Here is a 23255-nt window from a genome sequence, read left to right on the forward strand (position 1 = left end):
CCTAGGGAAGAGGATGAGCAGTGAGGTGGCAGTTTGTTGACAATACCAAATTATTTCAAGTAGCAGGGACAACAGCAGACTGAAGAATTGCACTCTGGTTGTGAGAATGCAAGGGTGACTCACTGTGGAGTTTTAAAAAGCAGTGTAGGTAAATAGAAAGGGCTGTGCATGATGAAGCAAAAAGTCTCAGCTCCACATGCATCTGAACTCCAAAATAACAACTATCACCCAAGTGTGGAATTTTGGTGCAAGGGTATGTAGCTCTATGAAAGTGTGAACTGAATGCTCTGTACAGAAAAAAGACAAATTGAATGTAATCAATTAATAGAAAAGGGGCAGACAACAAACCAAAAATTATCTCAATGCCAGTTTAAAAAGCTGTGGTTATTCTTACTTTTCTTTTAGGCATCCTTCTTGATAATTCATCCTCTGAAGCATTACTATACCAAAGAGATGCTCAGAAAGGGTGGAGGAAATGCTTAAGCCATTTCCCAGCTCCACAAAGGCATTTAACAGTGTCATCACAATAATGCCATTGACATCAGACAAGAAACTGATAAGAAAAGATATTGACCCAAAGTAATAATTTTAATATTCTTGTGTTAGTATGCCCTTTTGAATTTCATATTTAAAGTATTTATTCTTGATTTTTTGATACTTAAAGGGAAGTGGAAGAAATTGATTTGGATTTTGTTTCATCTTGGCATGCTGTCAGTCTTCCAGTCCTATTCTAATAATTTTTGAATGTGTTGCTCAATTGTAAACAATGTGATAATGTTAGAAAATGCAGAAATACAAAATTGTACATATTTTGTGAACGTTTGTATAATGCTGCAATGCTTCCACATGTAGAGACATGCAAGTGGATGGGATTAAATGTCTCAGCATACATCTGAGCTCATCTTTTCCTTGACTGATAATTACTCAAGACCAAAAGGCAGAGGAAATGTGGTTTTCTCAGTTCAGCTGTCCATGGAACTTGTTCATTGTATTCTTTGCTCTTGATTTAAAGAATGTTTGCTTTTCTCTGAAAATTTCTGCAGCTTGTCATTACTTACACGACATTTTTCTTGCAGCTGCAGGAGTCCAATACTGACAGGCAACTCATTGAGACCTCTCCAGTTCTTCAAAAGCTTACAGAGTTTGAGGAGGCAATTGGAGTCATCTTTACTCACGTTCGACTTCTAGCACGTGCATTCACTCTGAGGACAGTAGGCTTTAACCATCTGACTCTGTGAGTACATAGCAAGAGTCCTCATGTAGCTCTGTTGGCCCTTCTGTTAGAGTATTCCAGATTGCCTGGTTTGCGAACAAACTATGTTACATGTATTTCCTGGAATAGAGCAGCTATGTTCACAAGCCTGCCTGGCTCAGTGTGCCACCTGTGACAGTAGTCAGTAGCAAATACCTTGGGAAAGACTGTAGAAGGTATTAGAGACCTATCCTCGTGTTTATTTTGTGCTTTTTGCATGACTGATATTTGTGCATCACTCCTGAGACCTTAGCAAAACATACCTGGAGGTACATTTGGGCGGAGAAAAGAATTACACTCTTTGATCCAAGCACTGCCCTTGTGTTCTGTTGCTTGCAAAGCTGCCAGGCATGTTTTCAAGCAAACAGTATTACAGAATATGCTGAGTTGGAAGGAACCCATTGGGATCATCAAATCCAACTCCTGGCCCTGCATAGAACACCCCAGGAATTACACCATGTGCCTGAGAGCGTTGTCCCACATTTCCTGAACTCAGACAGGCTTGGTGCTGTGACCACTTTCCTGTGAGCCTTTCCAGTGTTAATCCACTCTCTGGATAAAAAAGCCTCTTCCTGATACCTAACCCAAACCTCTCCTGACTCAGCTCCATGCTGTTTCCTTGAGCCCTGTCTCTGGTCATGAAAGTGAAGAGATCAGTACCCACCCCTCCATGCCCCTCTGCAGTGAGGTCTCCCCTCAGTCCCCTCCAGGCTGAACAAAGTGACCTCAGCTGCTCCTTATTTGGCATCCTTTTAAGACCTTTCACCATCACAGTTGCTCACCTTTGGACACTCTCTAACAACTTAATGTTGTCTTTATTCTGTGGTTCCCAAAACTGTCCCCAGCGCTGGAGGTGAGGCTGCCCCAGCTCAGAGCAGAGCAGGACAATCCCCTCCCTTGCCTGCCTGGCCATGCTGTGCCTGATTCCCCCAGGACAGGGCTGGCCCTCCTGGCTGCCAGGGCACTGCTGGCTCGTGTTCAAATTGCCATTGACTAGGACCCCCAGGTCCATTTCCACAATGCAGCTCTCCAACATCTCATTCTCCACTTTATACCCACAACTGAGGTTGTCCCAGACAGAGAATCTGGCACTTGCCCTTGTTAAACTTCATATCAGTGCTTATCCTCTCCAGGATCTTGTATAAGTTTAAACCCTGATCCTTTCCTTTCTTGTGAGTGGACATTTTTGTCTGTTGAAGTATTGCTTTCATTAGTTCATTTTCTTAAAACAAGTTTGAGATAGAGATCTTATCCCAATACAGATTTGATGTTAACTGCTCTTCTCCTTCATTTAGTCTGTGATCTGTAATCTAATGATTGCATTTATTTGTAGCTATCCAGATTTTCTTTTTGCCTGTAAGTTGGCGTTAGTACAGTAATGAGCTGTGTTTTCATCTCACCTGATTAACACTGAAAAATTGTCTTAAATGTGTTTGGAAAATGAGCAAGGCTCACTTTCAGATCACTCTTCATTTTAATTTGTGTGTGCATGCTGGTTTTGGCTTTTTCCTCATGAGTGCTTATTGATTTTGCTGCACTGATGTCTCATTTTTCAGAGGCCACAACCAGAGGATGGAATTCCTGGGTGACTCCATAATGCAGTTGGTAGCCACAGAGTATTTATTCATACATTTCCCCGATCATCATGAAGGGCACTTAACGGTGAGACTGTCATCAATCATATTCTCCATAAGAGCAAGAGTGGGATGGAGACCAAAATTATTGGAGCAGCCAGTGAATTGTTCTGAGTTTGATTAATAGAAGAAGCCTCAGCAACCACTGCTCTTAATAAGGCTTTGTTAATTTTAAGTCATGAGCACTGCAATGAATAGAAAATGATGATTTATGACTCCACTGCAATAATTTCTGTTCAGTCTGTGAAGTGGATCAAAAATTTTGAAGATGTCAGTGATAAAATTGAGGGCCAAGACTAGTTCTTGTTTAAAGATGGGTGTCTTAAACCATTTATTTAAATAGATGTATCATGTGACTTTTTTTATTCCTGTCTTCTAGTGTGTTGAACATGCGTACAGGCAGGTTTATACATCCTGATAAAAAAGTTTTTACTATTTATTTTAGTCTGCTTTTCCTCTTGTCTTCAATCTGAACTTCCTGAGGTAGCTTTTGAATTTAATTTTAATATAGTTATAGTCATCTGTTGATTGCTGTAGTCTTTTAGCCTCTCTTATCTGGACTTTGAACAACTAAGTTTGGAGACCTTTCAACAATTTACAGTATTTTAAATGCAGCATGATAGTATTAGTAGATTTTTCCTGATTAGCCCTGCAGCTGTTGAGTTGTGGCTTTGTTTGAAAGTAACAAATTTTGTTTGGCTTACTAAATGTTCTTAGTTTACTTGATCAGCAAAGCAATACATATATCAGGAATGTTAGTCAAGTTTTCTAGGTAAAGTTAGGAAGTAGCCTAATTTTAGAGTGGTTCCCTCAGATCAATAAAGGCATGACAATGCTAAGTCTCTAGCAGGCAATGTGTTATCAAGAATATGATTCTTGAATCTTTTGGGCTAAAGCTGTTTGAGGAAGAAACAAGTACAGGCTGTGACTAAGAGTTACTTGAGTTTTTCTTCACCATTTCTTTAATTTCAGTTATATTTGTATGGATTCTTCTGCACCATTGAGGAGACAGGATATAAAGCCTGGTGGGGTTTTTTGCTTTCTGCATGACTTTTAAGAATGTAGGCATCCATGGTCTTATAACTTGCAAGAACTGTTTGGCCAGAAGAATATGGGATGTTGCTGTTAATGGGTGTAAATGCTCAGAACAATGATTAGAATGTCTTTTTGTTGCTCAGTGTAATGATTAGTGAGTTGGAAAGTACAAGTTGCACACTTCAGTTTTTAGGCAAAACTGCAAAGTTAAGAGTGAAGTGGATGCTGAAAACACTTAAAAATACAAAGAAGCGGGCAATGCCTAAAATAAAATTTGAACTGTGGAGGTGTGTTCATCTGTAGAGAAAATTATCTTAAAATGTTTTCAAATTTGATGACAAATGAAATGAGACATCTGAGAAAGGAGGCTGATAAAGTGTAATCTGAAGAGAAACTGCAAACACTAAGCTCTTTCTCCTGTCATCTGGGGACACACTGAAATTTGAAGTAATAATAGAACATCAACTAAATGGTGTCTGGTGTGTTGAGGGCAATTTTGGTAAAGAATTCTACTTGACTGGCAATGCAGTGGCTTCCCAGTGTGGAGTGATTGCTTGTGGAGAGATGTCTGTAAAATAATTATGTTTAAGAAAAAGAAAGGAGAACATAGTCTCATCTACATACTTGGAGATAGCCAAATACTGTACCAGAAGAGAAGTTGATATTTTGTTGAATGTTGGAAGATAAGCTTCTCCAGTGCTGAGTTATGCATACATTTTTTGATACAGTCATGAGTAGTGATATCTTGGGTGAAAATGGAAGAATTAGGAAAAAAATTGCTTTGTAATTAAAGCCAGGCTCCAGTTGAGCATATCATGTATCACAGCATCTGCAGTGATCTGTGTGTTACCAGTGTGGAGACTAACTCTAAAAAAGCTGCTGGAAAGGCACAGGGACTGTCTGTATCATGAAGAGGAATTGAATTTCTTGCCTGATCACACTTGTAGAGGAGGCAAATTCTAATATGGAGCAAGTTGATAACCACAGTGCTAAGAGGATAACTGGGCTTTTTTTTCTATCTCTAATTCACAGGGCAGTGTATGTGTTGCTCTTTGTTTTATGATACTACTAATCATGATTATGGATCCCATCAAAATAAATAGTCTGCAAACAAAACAAAAGAAATCCTTCTTCCATTACAAGAAACAGATTTTTGTCATGGGACGCTGCACTTCTGTCTCATAGATTACATATTAGGATGCTGTACTTAGGATATCATTGGGGAAAGTATAGTTTATTTATCATGAGGACATAAAAGGAAAGAATTTTGAAATAGAACAAGTAGTAAATGAGTTTAAACCAAGGTTAGGGAGTGGCGTAATAGTACTATGTGCAGTTTGCCTAGTTTACGAAGATCAGGTTATGAGTATCTGCTTCATACATCATTGACAAACAAATTATGAACATACTGTTCTTTGTTTATCTGTTCTGAGAGATGAAGTATCAAGTGCAGCAAATAAATCTTGATTTTTCATAAGCTCAATTGATGTGCTGGAGCCAGGTAGCATATAACTTGTATCTAATAAGCTGAGCAAATGTGATATGGAAGACAAAAAAAAGGAAAAAATGTGTGTGCAGCATCTCAACTCTAGATTGCACATAAACTGTGGAAAAGGGAGACATTCTTTACTTCTCACTCCTACCTCTTGTAGTAGCCGTAACTTCTTTAATGCTGTTCCATTTAAAGCAAAAAAGCAAGCAAGAAGGAAAAATGCTGACCTCTCCAAAGGTTCAGAAATTCTCCCTAAAATTCCAAAATACTCCTTTAAGCTGTGTGGGAGCTCTATGTCTTTGTTAGAGCTCTATGTTAAAGTAATCTGTCTGGAGCCAAGGTTTTTTCATGACACATCCTTGACCTTGTCATATATGGAACACATTAGGCAGACCTGCGTCCGGGATGCATTGGCTCAGCTGTGCTGCCTTCTAGCAGAGCAAATAGTGCATACAGGCTGTCCATCTGTGTATTTTTGTCTTTGGCCAAAGGAATGGAGCAGCTTCCTCATCTGCTCATTCTCAAACACTGAACTATATTGCTTTAATGTGTATTTGTTTGAGTCACCACCTATTTATTTATTATTTGGTGGACACTGGGGGCTGTTCCATGGACTCCAGGATATTGTTTACTTAATCTTTATATGGTAAAATGTATAAAACTGTGTATTACTTAAACTAGAAAACTGCAGATTAGCTGAGAAAGTACAGGACTCATGATGACATGGAAGGAAGCTCACAAGCAAGCATTTTAAGTGTGTGACATATATACAGAAGTTATGTGTCCATAGAATAAGTAAAGATTGGTGAGAAGAATTGAAACAGAAAGAAAAATCACCAGCAGAAAGAGTGACAGAGTGTGTCTCTATATAAAACACTTGAGATGCCCTGAATCTAAATGTCAGTAAACTGAGAGAAGTGAGAAACCTCAAGGATAAAAGTAACTTTTTCTCCCCAGCTCTCCTAGGTTTTGTAGTTTGTTATTGGTGATTTTTACTAAGGAATGGAACTTCTTTCTTTTGCAGCTGTTGAGAAGTTCTTTGGTGAACAACAGGACACAGGCCAAGGTGGCAGAGGAGCTGGGCATGCAAGAGTTTGCCATCACTAACGACAAGACAAAAAGGCCTGTAACTCTTCGAACTAAGACTTTGGCTGATCTCTTGGAATGTGAGTTAATTTGGTTATAATAACTTCATACTTAATGACTTCCTTTTCCTTGGGGCTTGTTTAAGAAAGCCATTAGAAATCCCCTAAATTGCTATTAAAAATGTATGTTCAGGTTTCCAAATGATTTATGCCTATACCTCTGAAAGCCAGATTTTTGAAGAGTAACCTAGATTTTTGAAGTCTGTATAAAAGCATGAAGAAGGCATAATTGCAGATAGAAATTTGAAACCGTAGAAATTGCGGGTTCAAGATGACCAGGTCAAAAGCATGTCTTCAAAGTTAAAGCTTTTATTCTGAATTGAGCTATTTAACAGCAGTTTCAGTGTTTCATTAGTATGTTCTTGACACTGTTGGAAGACAAAATAGTTAAGCAGGTGAATAGTTCTGTGGTTCATTTGTCTGCATTTGAGGAAGTTTTAAAATGGTCATTCCACAAGAGGAAAGGCTGCATGGAAATGAAATTATTTTTAGTCAATTTTTGGAAGTTTGTGCTGCCTTCTTTCCCATGAAATGGAAACAGTGATAAATATTCTACAAAGAAAATTAATCCCTGTCTTGTATATTTTGTTGTGTTTTGCAAGCAATTCAGACCACTTGGCTTTTGCAAAATCCCATAAACAAATGGAAATAGCACACAAACAGGAGTGATTTATATCTAAATTATTTTATGGTACCCAGTAGTGATTTATTTGTAAGTATTCATGGTCTCCTGGTTAAAATGTGAGATTAGAAGCAGAGTGTTGTTTCTAGCACTTTAAATGACTGGGTGGATTTGGGAAAATCACTTAATCTCTTGGTCAACTTGATTTTTTTTTTTCCCAAGTATGCAGGATAATACCCTCATCAGATCACTGCTCTGAAACGTAATTGAATATGGCTTTAAAGTACCCAGTGATACTTGTTTCTAAAAGTGCAAGCCAATAATGCTCTCCTTGGAAGAGTGACAGTACCTTTTTTTTCCCCCAGCCTTTATTGCTGCTCTGTACATTGATAAAGATTTGGAATACGTTCACACTTTCATGAATGTTTGCTTTTTTCCACGGCTAAAGGTAACATCAGTCAATTTCCTACTTTCCTGCCACTGTATTTTAACACATTGTGGCATTTGAAACCCTTATTGCAATCTCTCAATCATAAAAGCATCTTTGTGGACTTCCTACAGGAGTTTATTTTAAATCAAGATTGGAATGATCCTAAATCTCAGCTTCAGCAGTGCTGCTTGACTCTCAGGACAGAAGGAAAAGAGCCAGACATTCCTCTCTACAAGTAAGAACAGGCCCCTTATAATTATAAAGCTAATTATAAATCTTCCTTGTATATGGAGCAAGATGTGCTCAGTCACTCTACATTTTCCCCATAATTTGCTTTTCTTGTCATTACCCAAGCCCTATAGTCCCTTGTCTGAAGAAGGAAAATACTGTTTTCTAAGCCTTAGGTGCTTAGGCCATTACAAGGAAGAGTTACTGAGCATTTTACCTTTACAGTTGTAAGGGAAAAATAGAGTTTTTATTTTGGAGTGGAGTATTTAATTGGCATAGTTCTTTATTTGTTTTTTCTTTTAATGTAAGGAATTGGCAGTATTAAATGAAAAGAGTTAAAGAAATGGCTGTTTTGTTATGAGGTCAAGGTATCTCCATTTTCACTAGCATATGAAGTTTCTTGATATTATTATACAAAAATAATAATACCTTATGTTACACTTGCTGATTATAGGCACTGTTTCTCATTCCCAGTCAGGCACTGAAGGGCAGCACAAGTTTTGGACATTTTTGCTGTGGGGTTCAGCTGGCAAATGTTCCTGTGTTCAATGACAAAGAGCTCAGGGCAGTGAACCTTTTAACTTGAACACCTAACTTAGCTACCTGAAACTGGATGGGATAGATCTCCATTTTTACTTACAGTTGCTAAAGTGTGATAGCTGCTTCAAAAAGATAATAAATAATAAACCTTAGGCTGTATATTGCATCCGTATCCATTCAATTACTGTAGGAAAGTGTGCAATGTTAGCCTCAAAAGAAGAGATAAAGGCTATGAAAATTCAAGGTTTGTGTTGTTGGGATTATTATATCAAAAAGATATGAAGAATGAAAGTATAAGTGCATCTGTCCCAGGTACTGAAGTAAGGTTTCCAGTGCAGTGTAGCAGTTTAGTGACAGTGACACACACTGCACTTGTAAGTGCCATCCCCTTAACACTGCAGCCAGTGCTCTGCAGGTCTGACTCCTCTGTCTCTCTGTGTGAGGGTTCAGGGCTTTGTCTTGGCTGAGGGGAATGAATCCAATAAAAAACAATTTCCCATTTTTGTACAAACCACTTAATATCAAGTACCAAATGTTTGTTTTGTTTTGCTGTGATGATAAATTGATTTTTATAGTACAGCTCAGACCTAGTATTACACTGTTACCTTCCTATTATCTTGTTAAATTCCTTTTCTTGGGGTTATCTGTTTCACTGCAGTCAGTACTATTGCTTTTAAATTTAGGGTAGGTTTTATTTGCTCTTGTCACAGTGCATGGAGGGATAGAGTGCTTTAGTTAGATACTTTAAAAATTGATGTGAAATTTGTGCTCTTTCTGAAAAGAAACAAGGTAGCAGACAGAACTTGATCTGAAAGTGGGGAGAGCTTTGGGACAGCCGTGAGAAACTGCAAAAGAAGCAATTCATTGCACATCTAGGGAATTCGTTTTTCCCTTTCATATGGTTGTTGATGTATGTCCTAGACTTCAGGTCAAATGGAAAGTTTGTTTTGTCACAAAGTAACTTTTCAAAGCTGATGGAAAATTTCTTTGTACTTGATAATTCAGTGTAGAGAACTACCATGTCTAATACAAAGTCCTTACAAAACCTTGCTACCTGCAAAACTCTCAGGGACTAAACTTCTAGTGCACACATAATTGTATTGGTGTGTTTACTTGCAATTGCACAGCTATGCATAATTTATTACTTTATTACAAGTGATGGGATCGATATAAATACTGTTCTGGTAATCTCTGGGTTAGTGTGATCTATTCAGACATCCTTCAACCCTTGCTCTGTGTTTTGCATTAATTGTACTATATATGTATTGACCAGACTGAAAGTTTGGTGAGCTATGTGCCACAAACAGATTCTGTGTTTTAATTTTCCCTGCTTGAATAAAATATTTCTTCTTTCAGGACCCTGCAGACAGTGGGACCTTCTCATGCCAGGACATACACAGTAGCTGTCTACTTCAAAGGGGAAAGAATAGGATGTGGTAAAGGTCCAAGGTATAGTAAAAAATTAATCACATGGTGTTAGAGTGTGGTGGTGTCCAAAATTACTAGCAATGGAGGTAGACTGTTGTATGGTCTGCTATAGCCAAGGAATGCTGTAGACCCTTCTTCAAACTCCTCTGCTTTAGGAATACCTGAAGGGTTCAATGTTGGTATAATTTTGGATCTTATGCTCTTTTTGGTGAATTTGCCTTCAAGGTGGCTGACAATGCTAACTATTTGTGGCTCTTGGAGTAGTAACTGCAGAACAGCTTCCAGGAAATAGTGTCTTTATCTTGGTATTTGCTGTTGGATTACTGTACAACTTACCATGGCAAGTTAAGAGTGCCACGCTATTACACTTTTTTTTTTTTTTCTGAGGTTACTACTTCTAGGCATTTTGGAATGGTTCTAAGAATTCAAAGACTTCAACCATGAACCCCGAAACCCTCAGTTTATACTATCAAATCTGATCTTGGTTATAAAAATATCATTGTTTGTTTTAATATTCACACATCTATGGTCTTGTTCCTTTTTTTCTCTCCAGTAAAAGCAAATGCATTAATGAAGAATGGACTGGAATATTTTGTTAATATTAATGGTCTAAGTCAAGAAATATTCTACTGGAGCTGTAGTACTATTGCTCACATATTTATGGAATGGCTAATGTATCATACACTCTGGGATTTAGAAGCTGCTGGTTTTCCAAAAAGTTTAATTACAAAAGCGTAACTAATGATCCACTTTGTCAGAAACTTTAGTTTATTCTGTACAACTTAGATCTCATGTAACATGCTTTTGTTTTGCTTTCAGTATTCAGCAAGCAGAAATGGGAGCTGCAATGGACGCACTTGAAAAATGTAAGATATTGGGCAACAGAGAATTCATAGTTTATTTCCTTGTTCTTTAGTGAGGCAAGGTGCAGCTTTTGTGGGGGATAAGTTTTGAACAGAACACATATGTTAAGTGTTGTCAGCTTCTAAGCAGCAGGATATTCTCTTAGTACTTTCAAGACAGTTTTGTAGCAGTTGAAGTTAATACAATCTCAACAGGTATTTGTTAAAGGGAACTGATCAGCTGCAGGGGATGCAACTTCAAGGGAACCCTGTGCAGTAGTGTTTCATTGAGGTTTTCCATGCGTATGCATTCAGTGAGATTAGACTGCATAGTCTCTGATGCTTGCCCTTTATTTCAGGGGGGAGCCAAGTGTGACCTTAGAAAATAAAATTTGATCCCAGATTATCAGTAGACTAGGTTAAAATCTAAGAGGCAGGTCCCCAACAATTTAATTTGGTATTTTTCTGTCAGGAAGGGTTAATATCAGCTGCAGATCCAGGGATCTGTATCCAGGGATACATCTCTCTAAATTACATGCTGCATAGCCAGCATGGGAGCAGTCCTTCATTGAAATGTAGTCTCAGATATGAATGTGTGTGGGCAAGCTTCTTATATTAAGTAACTTTGGTCAGTTGGGTTAAAGTTTCAGGTGTGGGTAACATGCAAGCAAATAGATTATAAGCATTTTGTGCAGCAGAAATTCTCTATTGAGAAGAACATGGGAAGTCCATTTTTTGCATTTCATTCAAAGGAGACACATGCAGTTCCTCAGATGTCAAAGGTTTTTAATCTGTTATCTCTGCATCTGGAAATCTGAGGGCTTAAATATTTCAGAAGGCAATGAATATGTTTTTATATCCATCTGCTAAGCACATACTTCTCACTACCAGTAAATTTGACAAGTAGAAAAATGTAAGTTCCCTTCTCCGCTGAGTATCTGCAAGATGTTACTGAAGTTTTCTTTGAGTGAGTTTTCTTGTGACAGTATCACCACTCAAGAGAGCTGTGAGTTTCATGGCCTATCAATCCAAGGACTTCACAGCTATCTTCTGACATACATATTTGTTTAAATACCATAGAACTCTAGAGGTCTGTGCTCCTGCTGCCCTTCAATTCAAAACAGAGCCAACTTTCAAGTTAGTTTCTCTGTGCCTTGCCAGTCAAGTTTTAATTGTCTTTTGGGATGGAGGTTATACAACCCTTAGGGGCCCCTTAAGGGCCCTGTTGTATTATGTATATGGTGGTGCAGTAGAGTTGTTTGGTTTCGATTGTTTGTTGGGTTTTTTAATGCATAAGTAGTTAACTTCAAGTGAAAGTGGTTTTCATATACGTATTCATTTGATAGCCCTGATGAATTTATTATATGAGTTTCCTTCTTATCCTTCTAAACATATTAGAACAGCTTGCTACCAAGCTGAGTTCTTAAAGAATCATGTTACAGGCAGTGCTGAAAATCTGATTTTCATTTTATGAGGCACATGAGCAACAAAATATCCCAGAACTCCATTAAACAAAGCACTAGTGCTTTTAAAAACAACAGCAATTTAAAACCAATTTTGTTTAGATTGCCTTCTGGTTTAAATAAATATACTGTCCTATGCTCAAGTTGTAAATAACTGATGAATAAACCTTTTATTCCTGTAGTATGTATAATAAAGGGCACAAATTTCACTGGCCAGTAAAACAAAGCAGTAGAAAGTTATTCTGCTCTGCCACAAACTCCTGCAGTTTTTGTGGCTTCTGCCCTGCATTCTCTAGCTGAGAATCTGTGCTGCCTGGGACCCAGGAAAAGGAGGAAAAAACTTGGTGCCAAGGAGGAAAAAGCTTGATGCCATGGTACTCCTCCCTAAGAAGCCTCAGCTGAATTCTCTCTCAATAGCCAGCAAGAGAGAGAGCAGTCCTTTGCTGAGACATCTACCAAATTTATGGCTTTAAAGATCAGTGCAGTAACCTTTTGCATTCATCTCAGCCTGATCAGGGAGCCAGTGGTGATCCCAGAGCTCTGTGTGATCCCAGCAGGATTCACCATCAGCTGCAGCCTGTCACATACTCTGCCACCCCTTTGCTTTCTGGCTGGCTGGAGGGTGCAGGTCTCCACAGCACAGACACATGGGGATGTCAGCACCCTGGTCATGCAGAAAACATCACATTCTGTGAGCCGTGCACTAAAGTGAGAGCAATTCTGTTCACTTACATAAGCTGTTCTTGCAGCCTCAGTACTAATGTGTACCTACACATCAGCAAATGGACAAGTGCCTGAAAGCAGAAGCATCCATCCCCTCAGCTACTTCTCCATCACCTCAGCCCTGTCCAGTCTGTTTCAGGCAGTCTTCACTCATCCATGCTCTTAGACTACGCTAAGGCTGCCTTCTGGTACATAGCCAAGCATTAACTTCTTCAGGGGCAGACTCAACTGCATTCCATCTTGCTACACTATTACTTTCCTATTAGGATCCCTGCCGTAGTGTGGGGCATCTAGTTGATTCTGCATGGTCTAAAACAATAATAAAAATAATGGAAACATCTATGCAATGCTTGAAACCAGTGGCTCATGCTTTTCAGAGTGAGAGCAAGACAAAAAGCCCTGACAGCATTGACAGTAGTTTCACATTCATTTTTCAGTATCAACCACCTGTTGCTAAGGGAACAGAATGTAACATCCAGGTAATACCTGGCCATATTGCCATACCAGGATTTTATATTTTGTTTTTGTGAGTATATTAGATTTGGTGGTGCTTTGTAGCAAGAGAAACAGATGTAAAGAAATCACAAAGAAACCAAAGTCTTATGAAACAGTCCTGGTTTACTATGTATTATAAGAAATAAATGAGTAAAAATGGGAACAGCATTGTTCCCCCCCTACCTCTAATAACATCAAAGTTTAAAACAAAACAAGTTGAGGCTTTCTCTGTTACCAGTTTGTTTATTAATGTAAAATATTTCTCCTTGTGTCAGATAACTTTCCCCAGATGGCCCATCAGAAACGGTTCATTGAACGGAAGTACAGACAAGAGTTGAAAGAATTGAGGTGGGAAAGAGAGCATCAAGAGAGAGAGTCAGAGGAGACTGAAGAAGCAAGGAAATAAAAGGAGGGTACAGAAGCAGTGGCATATTTACTTACTTGATAACTCTGACTGTGGCCTATGGAGACCTAACCTAGTTTCTTGCAGATGAATGAAGAGTGCCTGTTGATATTAAAAAAAAAAAAAAATTGTAATATCTTCCTTTAAAAGTGTGTGCAAATATAGTATTTCTTTAGTTTGGTTTTAAGTTTGGCTTTTTAATAAGATTTGGGTTTAAATCCTTTTAATTTTTATGAAAAGTTGTTGATTATTTTTATTCTTTTTACTGTCTTTTATGAAGTAATAAAGTATTAATTTCCAAAGCTAATAGGAGGAAAGGCTGTTTAACAATTGTCTCCTATGTCTAAGTGCTGTGTTGTCAGTGACCAGCCAAGTTATTGCATGAACTCTGCTGTAAGGGGGACGAAAGTATTATGAAACTGATTCAGCTGAGCACTTAAGCATGTACTTTACTTAAGTTTTGCAGCTAAATTTATTTCTTGAGTCTGCTAAACCAGAGCTTTAAAGTTCAGGCCCTTTTTACAGAAAATGGTGCAGTAATTAAAAGGAGATACTCAGTTTTGCTTTGAACAATGGATGTCACATCTGAAATGTGGCGCATATGTGTGTGGAAGATTGAGTAGGTTTGTTTTTTTTTAATCACTGTTATAAGACTTGAAGGAGAAGATAATTATGAAGCAAGAGAATGGCAGGTTTTGTAGAGAATGTACATGTAGTTTACATTAACAAGTTTAGTTTCTTTCTGAGCTTCTTGTTCTGTCAGGCTGGTGTCTAATTTAATGGATTTCTTTGACAGGAAGATACCAGTGTGGCCATTACTGTGAAATGGTATATTAGAAGCTCTATATGGGTGCTGTTCCAGAGAGATTCCTTGAAAACAGTTTTTGTCAAAGGAAGGGCAGAATTTATCCCCAAAGTGGTGTGCAGTTTTAAGTCACCCAGTTTCCTTGGGTTTCTTTGGTGTCTGTGGCTTGTATTAGACAGACAGATGTTTCTTCTATAAAAGCTCTGAACAGCACTAGAAATTAAAAATCCACTGTGTCTGTTGGTATTTTTTCCCACTGGTTATCAGTGTTGTTTGTTCTTTTAATTTTCCTGCTTCAAGTCATTCATTTCCATTAAGCTGGTTCTCAGTTAATACACTCCCTTGGTAGGTATTGTGGAGTCATTTTTCATCTTTCTTTTCTGATAAGCAAAACAGATTGAACCCTTATTTTCCTTCACTGCGCATTTTCTTCCTGAAAGAAGAAAAGATCCTTTTTGGCAAGTCATTTAAGCATGTCCCACAGCTGTATGTGTTAAAGTGTGGGGCAGCATGGATGCACGAGTCTGGCCCAAGGAATTCGTGCCGACTCACGGAAGAAAACTTCTGCCTGATGGCCACTCTGCTCTGAGCAGCTTCTTCGGCAATGGTTCGAAGCACCTCTCTGTAGGTGTGGGATGGACATCAGGAGAAGCACTTCATGCAAAAGTGCCAAAGCAGACCTCAAATGAAGCTGAAAAATTCAGGCTGCACGAATGTCTTCCCAAAGTTTCATTTCTGAACTAATCAATATGTGTATTTTCAGAAGCATATCTTTCTACACTTGCAGTGTGAGATGCACTTAAACAGGGGGGGGAGGTTTACACTTGAGCCCACAACACTACCTCACTTCTTCCAGCTCTATGATTTGCCTTTTCCTAATGGATTGATGCTTAAAATCCATTTCAGAGGATGAGAGAAAAGAAAAACACAAACACATTCTCTAATTTAGAGAGTGATAATAATGGACGGAATAAAAACAAGGTAAAGGCAAGGAGCTGCTCTCTGCTGAATGCTGCTGCCATTTGACTTTTGAGAAGTGATTGTAACTTCCTTTAGCTTCAGTCAGTAAATAGAAAGCTGAAATGCTTCTGAAGAGTAGGAAGCTTGAAACGCACCACCAAGTCCTCTGTCCACAAGACTTTTGTATTTCAAATTCTTTTGTATAATTGCCCATCTGCTTCTAGCAGTAAATGAAATGGTGTGGTACCAGAGGGTCAAGTGTAATTGTGTAAACCATTATTTTATTTTCCCTCTTAACTGTGACCAGTTTCATATGTTTCATGAATAGAAAATTACTTCATTTTCAGGTGTATGATTGTTTAGCAAATTTCAGTGTATTTGACATCACCAAAGAACCCCAGTGGAATTGTTAGTTCATAGTTTTAACATTACTTTCATTATTCCTATATACAATTCCACTTTCCAGCTGTAAGAAGAATACAGTCTTATTCATAAATATTTTCATTAAATTGGATTGAATTTATCAGGCTGTTTTGGGGGAGGAACCCAGGACTGTTCTTTTTTTCTTCTTTAACCCAGAAACTGCTTGGAAAAAACAAACTTTTAAAAATAATTCCTGCATTCCAGTTACTGCAGTTAATGAGTTTTAGGCTTTCCTCAATAAAGTGTTGGTGGTAACTGTGTTTTTACAAGTGGGTAATTTTCCCTTTTTTGCTGTGTAAGTGTGGGCTAGGAAGATTGCCTGAAGCAGTTTTGTTTTCCTTGTCTTCAGAACAAAAAACAAAAGGTAAAAAGAAATCCTGTTTCCTTTATTCAAACCACAGTGTCTTTTTGTGTGTGGCCTGTCTAACAGCAGTGGCTGTGAGTGTTCCTGTTGATTTCAGGAGTTGTGTAGAATGTGAAATATGAGCACAGTCCTTTACAGCAGCCACCAAGGAGGGGAAGCCTCTTCAAGTTGCCTTGGTAAAAATTATCATTGCGCTCATGCTGATCAGTGGAACAGCTGTAGCTCATAACTAGGCAGTTTGTGCTGCTCCTTTGTAGGTGTGAGGGGGTCTCTGGTTTACTGATAGAGTCAGTCCTTTTTTGCTTCAGAGCCTGTTCTCTGTTCTCTGAGCTTGATGTTTTCTTGCAAGATCAATTAACTTGAGCTGGGTGCAAGTAGATGAATAGAGAGCAGGACTGGGATCTGTGTGAATCCAAAAGATCCTGTGAATATCTTTATTGTGAATATGTACAGAGAATTGAATAGAATTGTAGCTGATTTGATTGGGGATTTCAGCTGACATAAAATTCATGATGTTATTTGTAGACCCTAAGTTTGCTTTGTAAGATTTCAGTTTCTGGAAGATTATTCAACAGCAGTACTAAGAGAAACTTGGTCTCTAAGATTGTTGTAAACATCGTTGCTAATAAAGTTTCCCAGAAAATACTTCAGGCATAATTGTTACTTGCTAAAACAATTTGGAAACATCAAAAGGCAAATCCTGATCATCTGTCTCCCTACTTCAAAGACTCTGATTATACAGGCTACATATTTAAATGAAATAAGTGGTTCACTTGTAAAAAGTTTCTTTTTGGTGGAAGTTTGTAAAGCCCTGTAAGAGCTCAGGGAGTTGTTCATCTGCATCATTTACCACTGTGCATTGTCTTTGATGAGGATGGTGTTGCAACAGAAATTTCTGTGACCCATACATCCACACTGCTTCTCCTCCTTCCTGCCCGCTCCCCACATCACAGATTGGCATTCTCTCTGAGGCCCTAAGATGAAATCAGCTGCATGCTCCAGCTGTGCATATTTCTCTGTCTGTCAGGGAGCAGGCTTTCCTTAGAGGCCCTTTCCTTCACCTGCCTGCTACAGGTGACAAAGGGAGCACCAACTTGCACCCAGAGTCTTGCTAAGTAAATACATTTCCCTTTGCCTCAGTCATCACTGCATTCCTCAAAAGGGTTTCAAAGCCTTTCCTGACTAAGGGTATAAGTGATTTGCTGTGACTTACAATACAGTCGTACCTGGAAGTGTCAGTCTGTCGTTTTGTTGCTCTTCACAGCAGCTTTGTGGAGGGACCATTTATTCTGTTACTAAGAGATGAAAAGGATGAAATTGTCACTGGGGGCCAGGGCTCAGGATGTCTGTGGGAAGGCAGTGATTCCTCATCCAGTGGATGATTTAGTCTGTGGCTTTGGCATTTTCCTTGCAAGCCTTCTGTGATTCTCTTGCCACGCCTGAGAGAGTCTTAAAGGGAGAAAAAAGAACTTGGCTGTGCAGGCTGGGCACTGACACCCTCGTTGCCTTTTCCTGTGGAGACTTGGAAAGCCATCAAGAAGACTGGGGACTCTAGTATAAGAAACCAGAGTCCAAGAGTCCAAACTGTGTTGCTTGTACACCTCTTTAGAATAAATAAATAAATAAATAAACAAAACCTTCCACTTTGAGCAGACATTTCAAAAGTCATCCATTAGCAAGTGACAGGCTCTTGAGCTGAGAAATTGTGAACTTTTGCTGGTGGCAGAAGCATCAGTGGTCCAGAAGTGCTGCTGCAGTGATGGGTGGGTAAGTGTTTGTCACTGGAGATAGCTTGTTATTTATTTAAAGATGGGGATGATGGTCAGGGGAACCCATGGGACCCCACTGATGCTAGCTCAGCCAACATTTCTAAAAAAAGAAAATAAAGTTACTTCTTTCTAAAAAAAAATAAAGTTACTTCCCTGCAGGTTTCCTCCTTCAGTCATTTAGTCTGTCAGAACAGTTCTGACATGGTGACCAGTTTTTGCTGCCAACTAGAATTACAATTCAAGTATTGCAGCTGTTTCCAGAGGGATACTTGAACTGACAAATAAAAAGCAGCCATTTCTCAATCCAGCAGCATTTGAAAATACTAATACTATTCTGTATCCAATTATAAATTTCTTTTTTATATTAAAAAAATTAAAATTATGTAAGGTAAGAATTTTTAATGATCTTATTAAACAAGTCATTCTAAATTGTTGCTCTTGCCTTTGTTCTTGTGATGAAAAACGTCAAAATACATGTGTCTTTAGACTTTATCATTAAGAAAAATTAAATATACCATCTGAAGGAAAAAAAAAATCTATCCTTGGTGTTTAAAATTTCTGTCATTCAGTGCTGCTGTCTGCTTCCTTCCAAAACCCAAACATTTAAAATGTGTGTTCCACCTGTCAGAATGTGTCAGATTTTACAACCAATATCCCAGCTCAGTTGATGTCTGTACATTAACAATCAAAATCAATCTAAGTTATTGCTTTCTAGTTTTTGAACCAGGGCTTGACCATACATCCAAAATAGTGTGACACTTCTTACCTTATAAGACCTCAAAACTTTCAGAGAACTCAATGGCTTTAGCCCAAAACAGGTTTTCAAAGCTTCCCATTACCTTTGTTCCCATTGCTTTTATTTTAATTATTATTATTTTTCGATGTTTTCATTGTTTATTTGTTCTTAATGTGATCTGTAGCACTATTATCTTCTATTTTAAGGTTTTCTGACCCTTACTTCTGCTTAGCAGATCAATGCCTTGCTCACTGAGACTAAATGACCTTGAACTCTCTGCTCTTGCAAGTCACACCTCAACACTTATATCAGAAATCAAGTGCCCACAGCAAGAACAAAAACCTTGCTGCACATCCGTGGAAACAAAGTACTGAATCTTTCCAGTACAATTTCAGGGATTCTGTCAGACGTTTTAAGAGAGGCTGTGAATTCTTGAGGCATGTAGTGATGTACTTTTTGCAGCTTATGTTGTGAATTTATGCAATTGGATTAAGTTTGGCATCAATTTCAGCTGGAAGCTTATAAATGGACATTTATATGTGTAAGTGAGGAGGGAGAGGTAAGAAAAGGCAGAACAGATGCTGAAAACACTAGAAAAAAAGCTTATTTCAGCACTGACTGCTGAGAAGCAGATTGATTTGGATAGAAAAATGTTAACTACTTTCAAATACAGACTGAAAAATATGAGGTTTCATTGTAACATAAATACAATTCTGTGCCATGTGCTTGGGAAAATGATGGCTTTAAAAAATGCATTCAGAGTTGAGTTTTATGCAAAGCTAGAAAATAAATCTTATTAGTAAGATATAGCAAATCTATTAGAAGTGAGAGGATAAAATTTTAGTATTTTAGAGATACAGAGGTGAGATGTGATCTAGTAAAGTTGCGATAGTTTTCTAGATTTTAATTAGGAACAGATTTGAATATGTGTGTATTTGGTGTAAATGCAGTTATGCATGTATATATTTACTTAATGATACATCTGAAGTTTTCACTCATTGCAACATGACACCTTTTTACCAAGGAAAGAAAAAGGCTTCCCTGTGGTCTATTTTTAACAGGTATTTGGATATTGGTTTTATTGAAGTAGTGTCCAGAGATCTTCACTGAGACTGGGGCTTTTCATGCCAGCTGCTATGAACACAAAATGACAGGCAGTCCCTGACCCAGAAAGAAATAGAAAGGAAGCAATGACTTGCTCAAAGTCACCAAACAGGTCAAGGGTAGAAATGAGAACAAAACCTGAATCTGTCAAGTCCCAGCTGAGATTTGTCCTCTCCTCGTACTGCACACTTATTTACAGCATTGAGCTTTAGATGTTGTAGTTGGTTTATATCTGCATTGATATGGATATTTTAAATTTCATGCACAGCACCCTAGAATGGGGATTTGCCTAATCTCCTTCATACTGAAAGCTTATAAAAGCAATTTTAAAAAGTGAAAGAAAACTCAGGTCCTGCATGGTGGGAGCTTCTCTCCACAGCCAGCATGCTCACATTTGCTGCTGAGCTCCTGCTGTGGCAGCTCGAGCTCGTAGCTCCGAGGCCCCTGCTGAGCACCTCGGGACAGTGTGTGACAGCTGTCACTCAGGTAGGAACAGCAGCATTGTCACGTTGTGTTGGAGCTGAGGTTTGGCCCTGTTGTACATACACACGGGAGAAAGCAGGTCTCCCTTCTGCATTCACAGCCTGCTGCTAATGCCTGTAGTTTCTTTAAGTCTGCATCCTCACCAAATTCATTAGAGGTTAGTATGACTCTAAGCACAGGATACATTTCCAGCGTGGTGACAGAAGGAAATAAACATGCAAACAGCTGTGCTCTCATCTGTGAAAAGTACTTCGCTGCAAAGTGCCTAAGTTATTTCCTTGGTTCCTTGAAAATTAATGGTTTGAGAGATTTTTGGGTTGTAGATAGGTAGAGGGGGCTGTGAGTAAACATCACAAAAAGAGAGAAGCATCCCCTCTTCTTAGTCTTGTGCTGCCATGTGTACTGGTTGCTGCAGGAGGATTGGTGGCTGCTGGCTCCAGGGCAGTAATGGAAGGTGGAGGTGTGGGCTGGAGCATGATCCTGTGCTGGGAGTGTTGTGCGCCAGTACCAGGGCTGGTGGGAACACATCCTGTGCCTTTTCAGCTGGTGAGAAGGCAAGCAGAGGAATGAGAATGGGTTTTATCCTGGCCCTGACTGGCAGAAACTGGTGAAATGGTAGTGAGAGCTAGAAGTAGAAACAAGTACTCAACTCTACAAACTGTTGTTAACCCCTGACCAAAACACTATTTCCTGCAAGGCAGTGAGGAATAAGGCTGTGGATGCCGTGGGACAGAGAGAGAGAAATGGCAAGCGTTTCGCAAAGCAGCTTGTGAGAAATTTTAGGGAGCTGGAAAGATGTGATAACCTGTTGACTATAAACAATTTGCAGGTGCTGTTTTTCTACTTTATTTTTCTGTTCCTCTCAAGGACAGTGCACGAGAAAGATGCTTCTGCTAGTTAACCAGTAGAATAGAATCTATCATACCACTCTATAAAAACCATGTGGTTCTTTTGAATGAAGCCTTCTTGGCCTTTGCTACGGCCCTGCCTCTCGCTGTTCCTGCCCCGACCCCGGCACACGAGTGACATAAGGCTAGAGGGCCAGAGGTCTGTTCATGATCAGAAGGGATCAGTTCCATCAGCTGCTGTTTCCATACTGTTTGGAAATGGCCTATCTCATGGATTCCCATGTTTTGAGGGGATTTTTGTCTGGTTCCATACATGCACCCATTGTACAGGCATATGTGTGCACATGTGTGTATGGAATGAAACACAGGAGAGCAACTGTGTGGGGGTGTGTGGGTGTGTGAAAAGAAGTTTGGGACTGTGCAAGTGTGGAAATGAAGCAGGCCCAGAGAGACAGCTGCATGACTCCTTCCCCTCCCAGGCAGATCTGTCATTTCTGGCTCTCGGATTGGTTTGTTTATTCTGTTTAATGATGCTGACCTTTGTGTTGGATAAGTTGGCCTGTTGCAAGGCTAGGATTTGTGGCCTTTTGGGACTTCAGTTGTTTGGAAGACTAAGGATATTTTTTACTACATCGGGTCCTAAGAGAATGAATTCTGATGACCCAGCTGCCCTGATAACTCATTTGCCCTTTACCTTTTGACAGACAAAGTGACTTCAGACTTAGTCATATGTTAGAGACTGTCTAAATTTGAAGAACATCCTTATAATAAATGATGTCCTATGGCAAAGAAAAATTCCGAGTTCTTTTGAGAGTTCCTATTTTTACAATATATTGATATGCTTTCTTGGGGAATACTAATCTTGAATTTTCAGTGTGAGTTTTAGAAAGTACTTATCTGGAAAAGTAGGAAAAGAATTTGGATACACTGCGGGGAATACTGCCTCAGAATGTATTGTCTTCCTAGAGAGATCTTATGCCAATGTTACTTTACTGGTCTCTGTATGAACAACCAGTTTATTCAGAAATTGTCCCCAAATCTTACTTGATTTTGGGCCCCCCCAATCTGATTCCATAATCTATTTTAGCTAAACAAATTCCTCAGGATTAGTACAGAAGTGTTCACACATGAGATGTTTTACAGCACATCAACCAACAGCTTCTTCTGTTTTCCCAGTCCCTAGAATTTTAGTGGTCATCGTCCTGCAATCCTTATGCCTAAGATTAATTTTAAACACATGACTGTCTGTCTCTGTTGAGCCGAGCACATCAGCTGGAAGTGGGAAATCATGTTGTTTTCACTTGCCATCAGTGGCATCAGCTCTGCAAGCTCTGCTGGCGGCTACAGCTTCACTGCCAGCAGCAGGAGGGTCATGCTGGTCACAGCCCAGAGACCCCCAGGCTGCCCAGGTGGCCCTGGAGCTTGGTTGGCTGTCACATAAATGAAAGAGCCAAAAATCCTGACCCGTTTGCTTCCCCCTGGCTCCACTGGTCCTTTTGGGAGGAAAGCAGGGAAGGGGCAAAGAGAGATTGTAGTACTTTTCATGGTAAGTTAAGCAGCACTCTTTCTGACTTCTCACAGGAAAGGGTTCTGCTGAGTAAGAAAGTGCTAATTTCACATCGTTGTTTCTCGCAGTAGAGCTATGCTGTAAGTACCAAGCCCGAGAGGAACAAGAGCATAGTCAAATTAATGAAAAATAGGTTATGATGATAAATTATTCAAGTGGATAAAATTCCTTTGGATGTGGAAGACACTGAAACTTAAGGACCAGGTCCTTTTCTGGTATAAAAAGATTCAGCTTCATCACTTTCAGGGAAACGGAGGAAATTTACATGATTCAGTTCAGGATCTGACTGTGACTGGCAGCATAAGCAGTCATTTAAAACTCAATGGCATATATTTCATCTACTTTGGGTGACAGCCATAAGGTGAATGTTTTAAATTCTGAAATGGCATAGCCTTTCTTTTGAGATCAGTGGTGCGATTTTAAAAGGGATGAGATAAAAGCTGTGCCTCTCCAAAGGCACATTT

The 23255-nt window shown here is 39.1% G+C and overlaps 1 protein-coding gene across 1 annotated transcript in view; it reads left to right on the forward strand.

Moving 5' to 3' along the window:
• Positions 1-13971, forward strand: part of DROSHA (drosha ribonuclease III) — a 67542-nt gene extending 53571 nt beyond the window's left edge. Inside the window, exons 24-31 of the mRNA XM_058808369.1 lie at positions 1077-1234; positions 2809-2914; positions 6438-6579; positions 7546-7628; positions 7742-7845; positions 9735-9827; positions 10626-10672; positions 13605-13971. Coding sequence (XP_058664352.1) covers positions 1077-1234; positions 2809-2914; positions 6438-6579; positions 7546-7628; positions 7742-7845; positions 9735-9827; positions 10626-10672; positions 13605-13735 — 864 coding nt within the window. The 3' untranslated portion in view covers positions 13736-13971. The remainder of the gene's footprint in view (positions 1-1076; positions 1235-2808; positions 2915-6437; positions 6580-7545; positions 7629-7741; positions 7846-9734; positions 9828-10625; positions 10673-13604) is intronic.
• The last annotated feature ends 9284 nt before the right edge of the window (positions 13972-23255 follow it).

The sequence above is a fragment of the Ammospiza caudacuta genome, chromosome 1 (assembly GCF_027887145.1).
Source record: "Ammospiza caudacuta isolate bAmmCau1 chromosome 1, bAmmCau1.pri, whole genome shotgun sequence".
In the NCBI taxonomy this organism is placed as follows: domain Eukaryota; kingdom Metazoa; phylum Chordata; class Aves; order Passeriformes; family Passerellidae; genus Ammospiza; species Ammospiza caudacuta.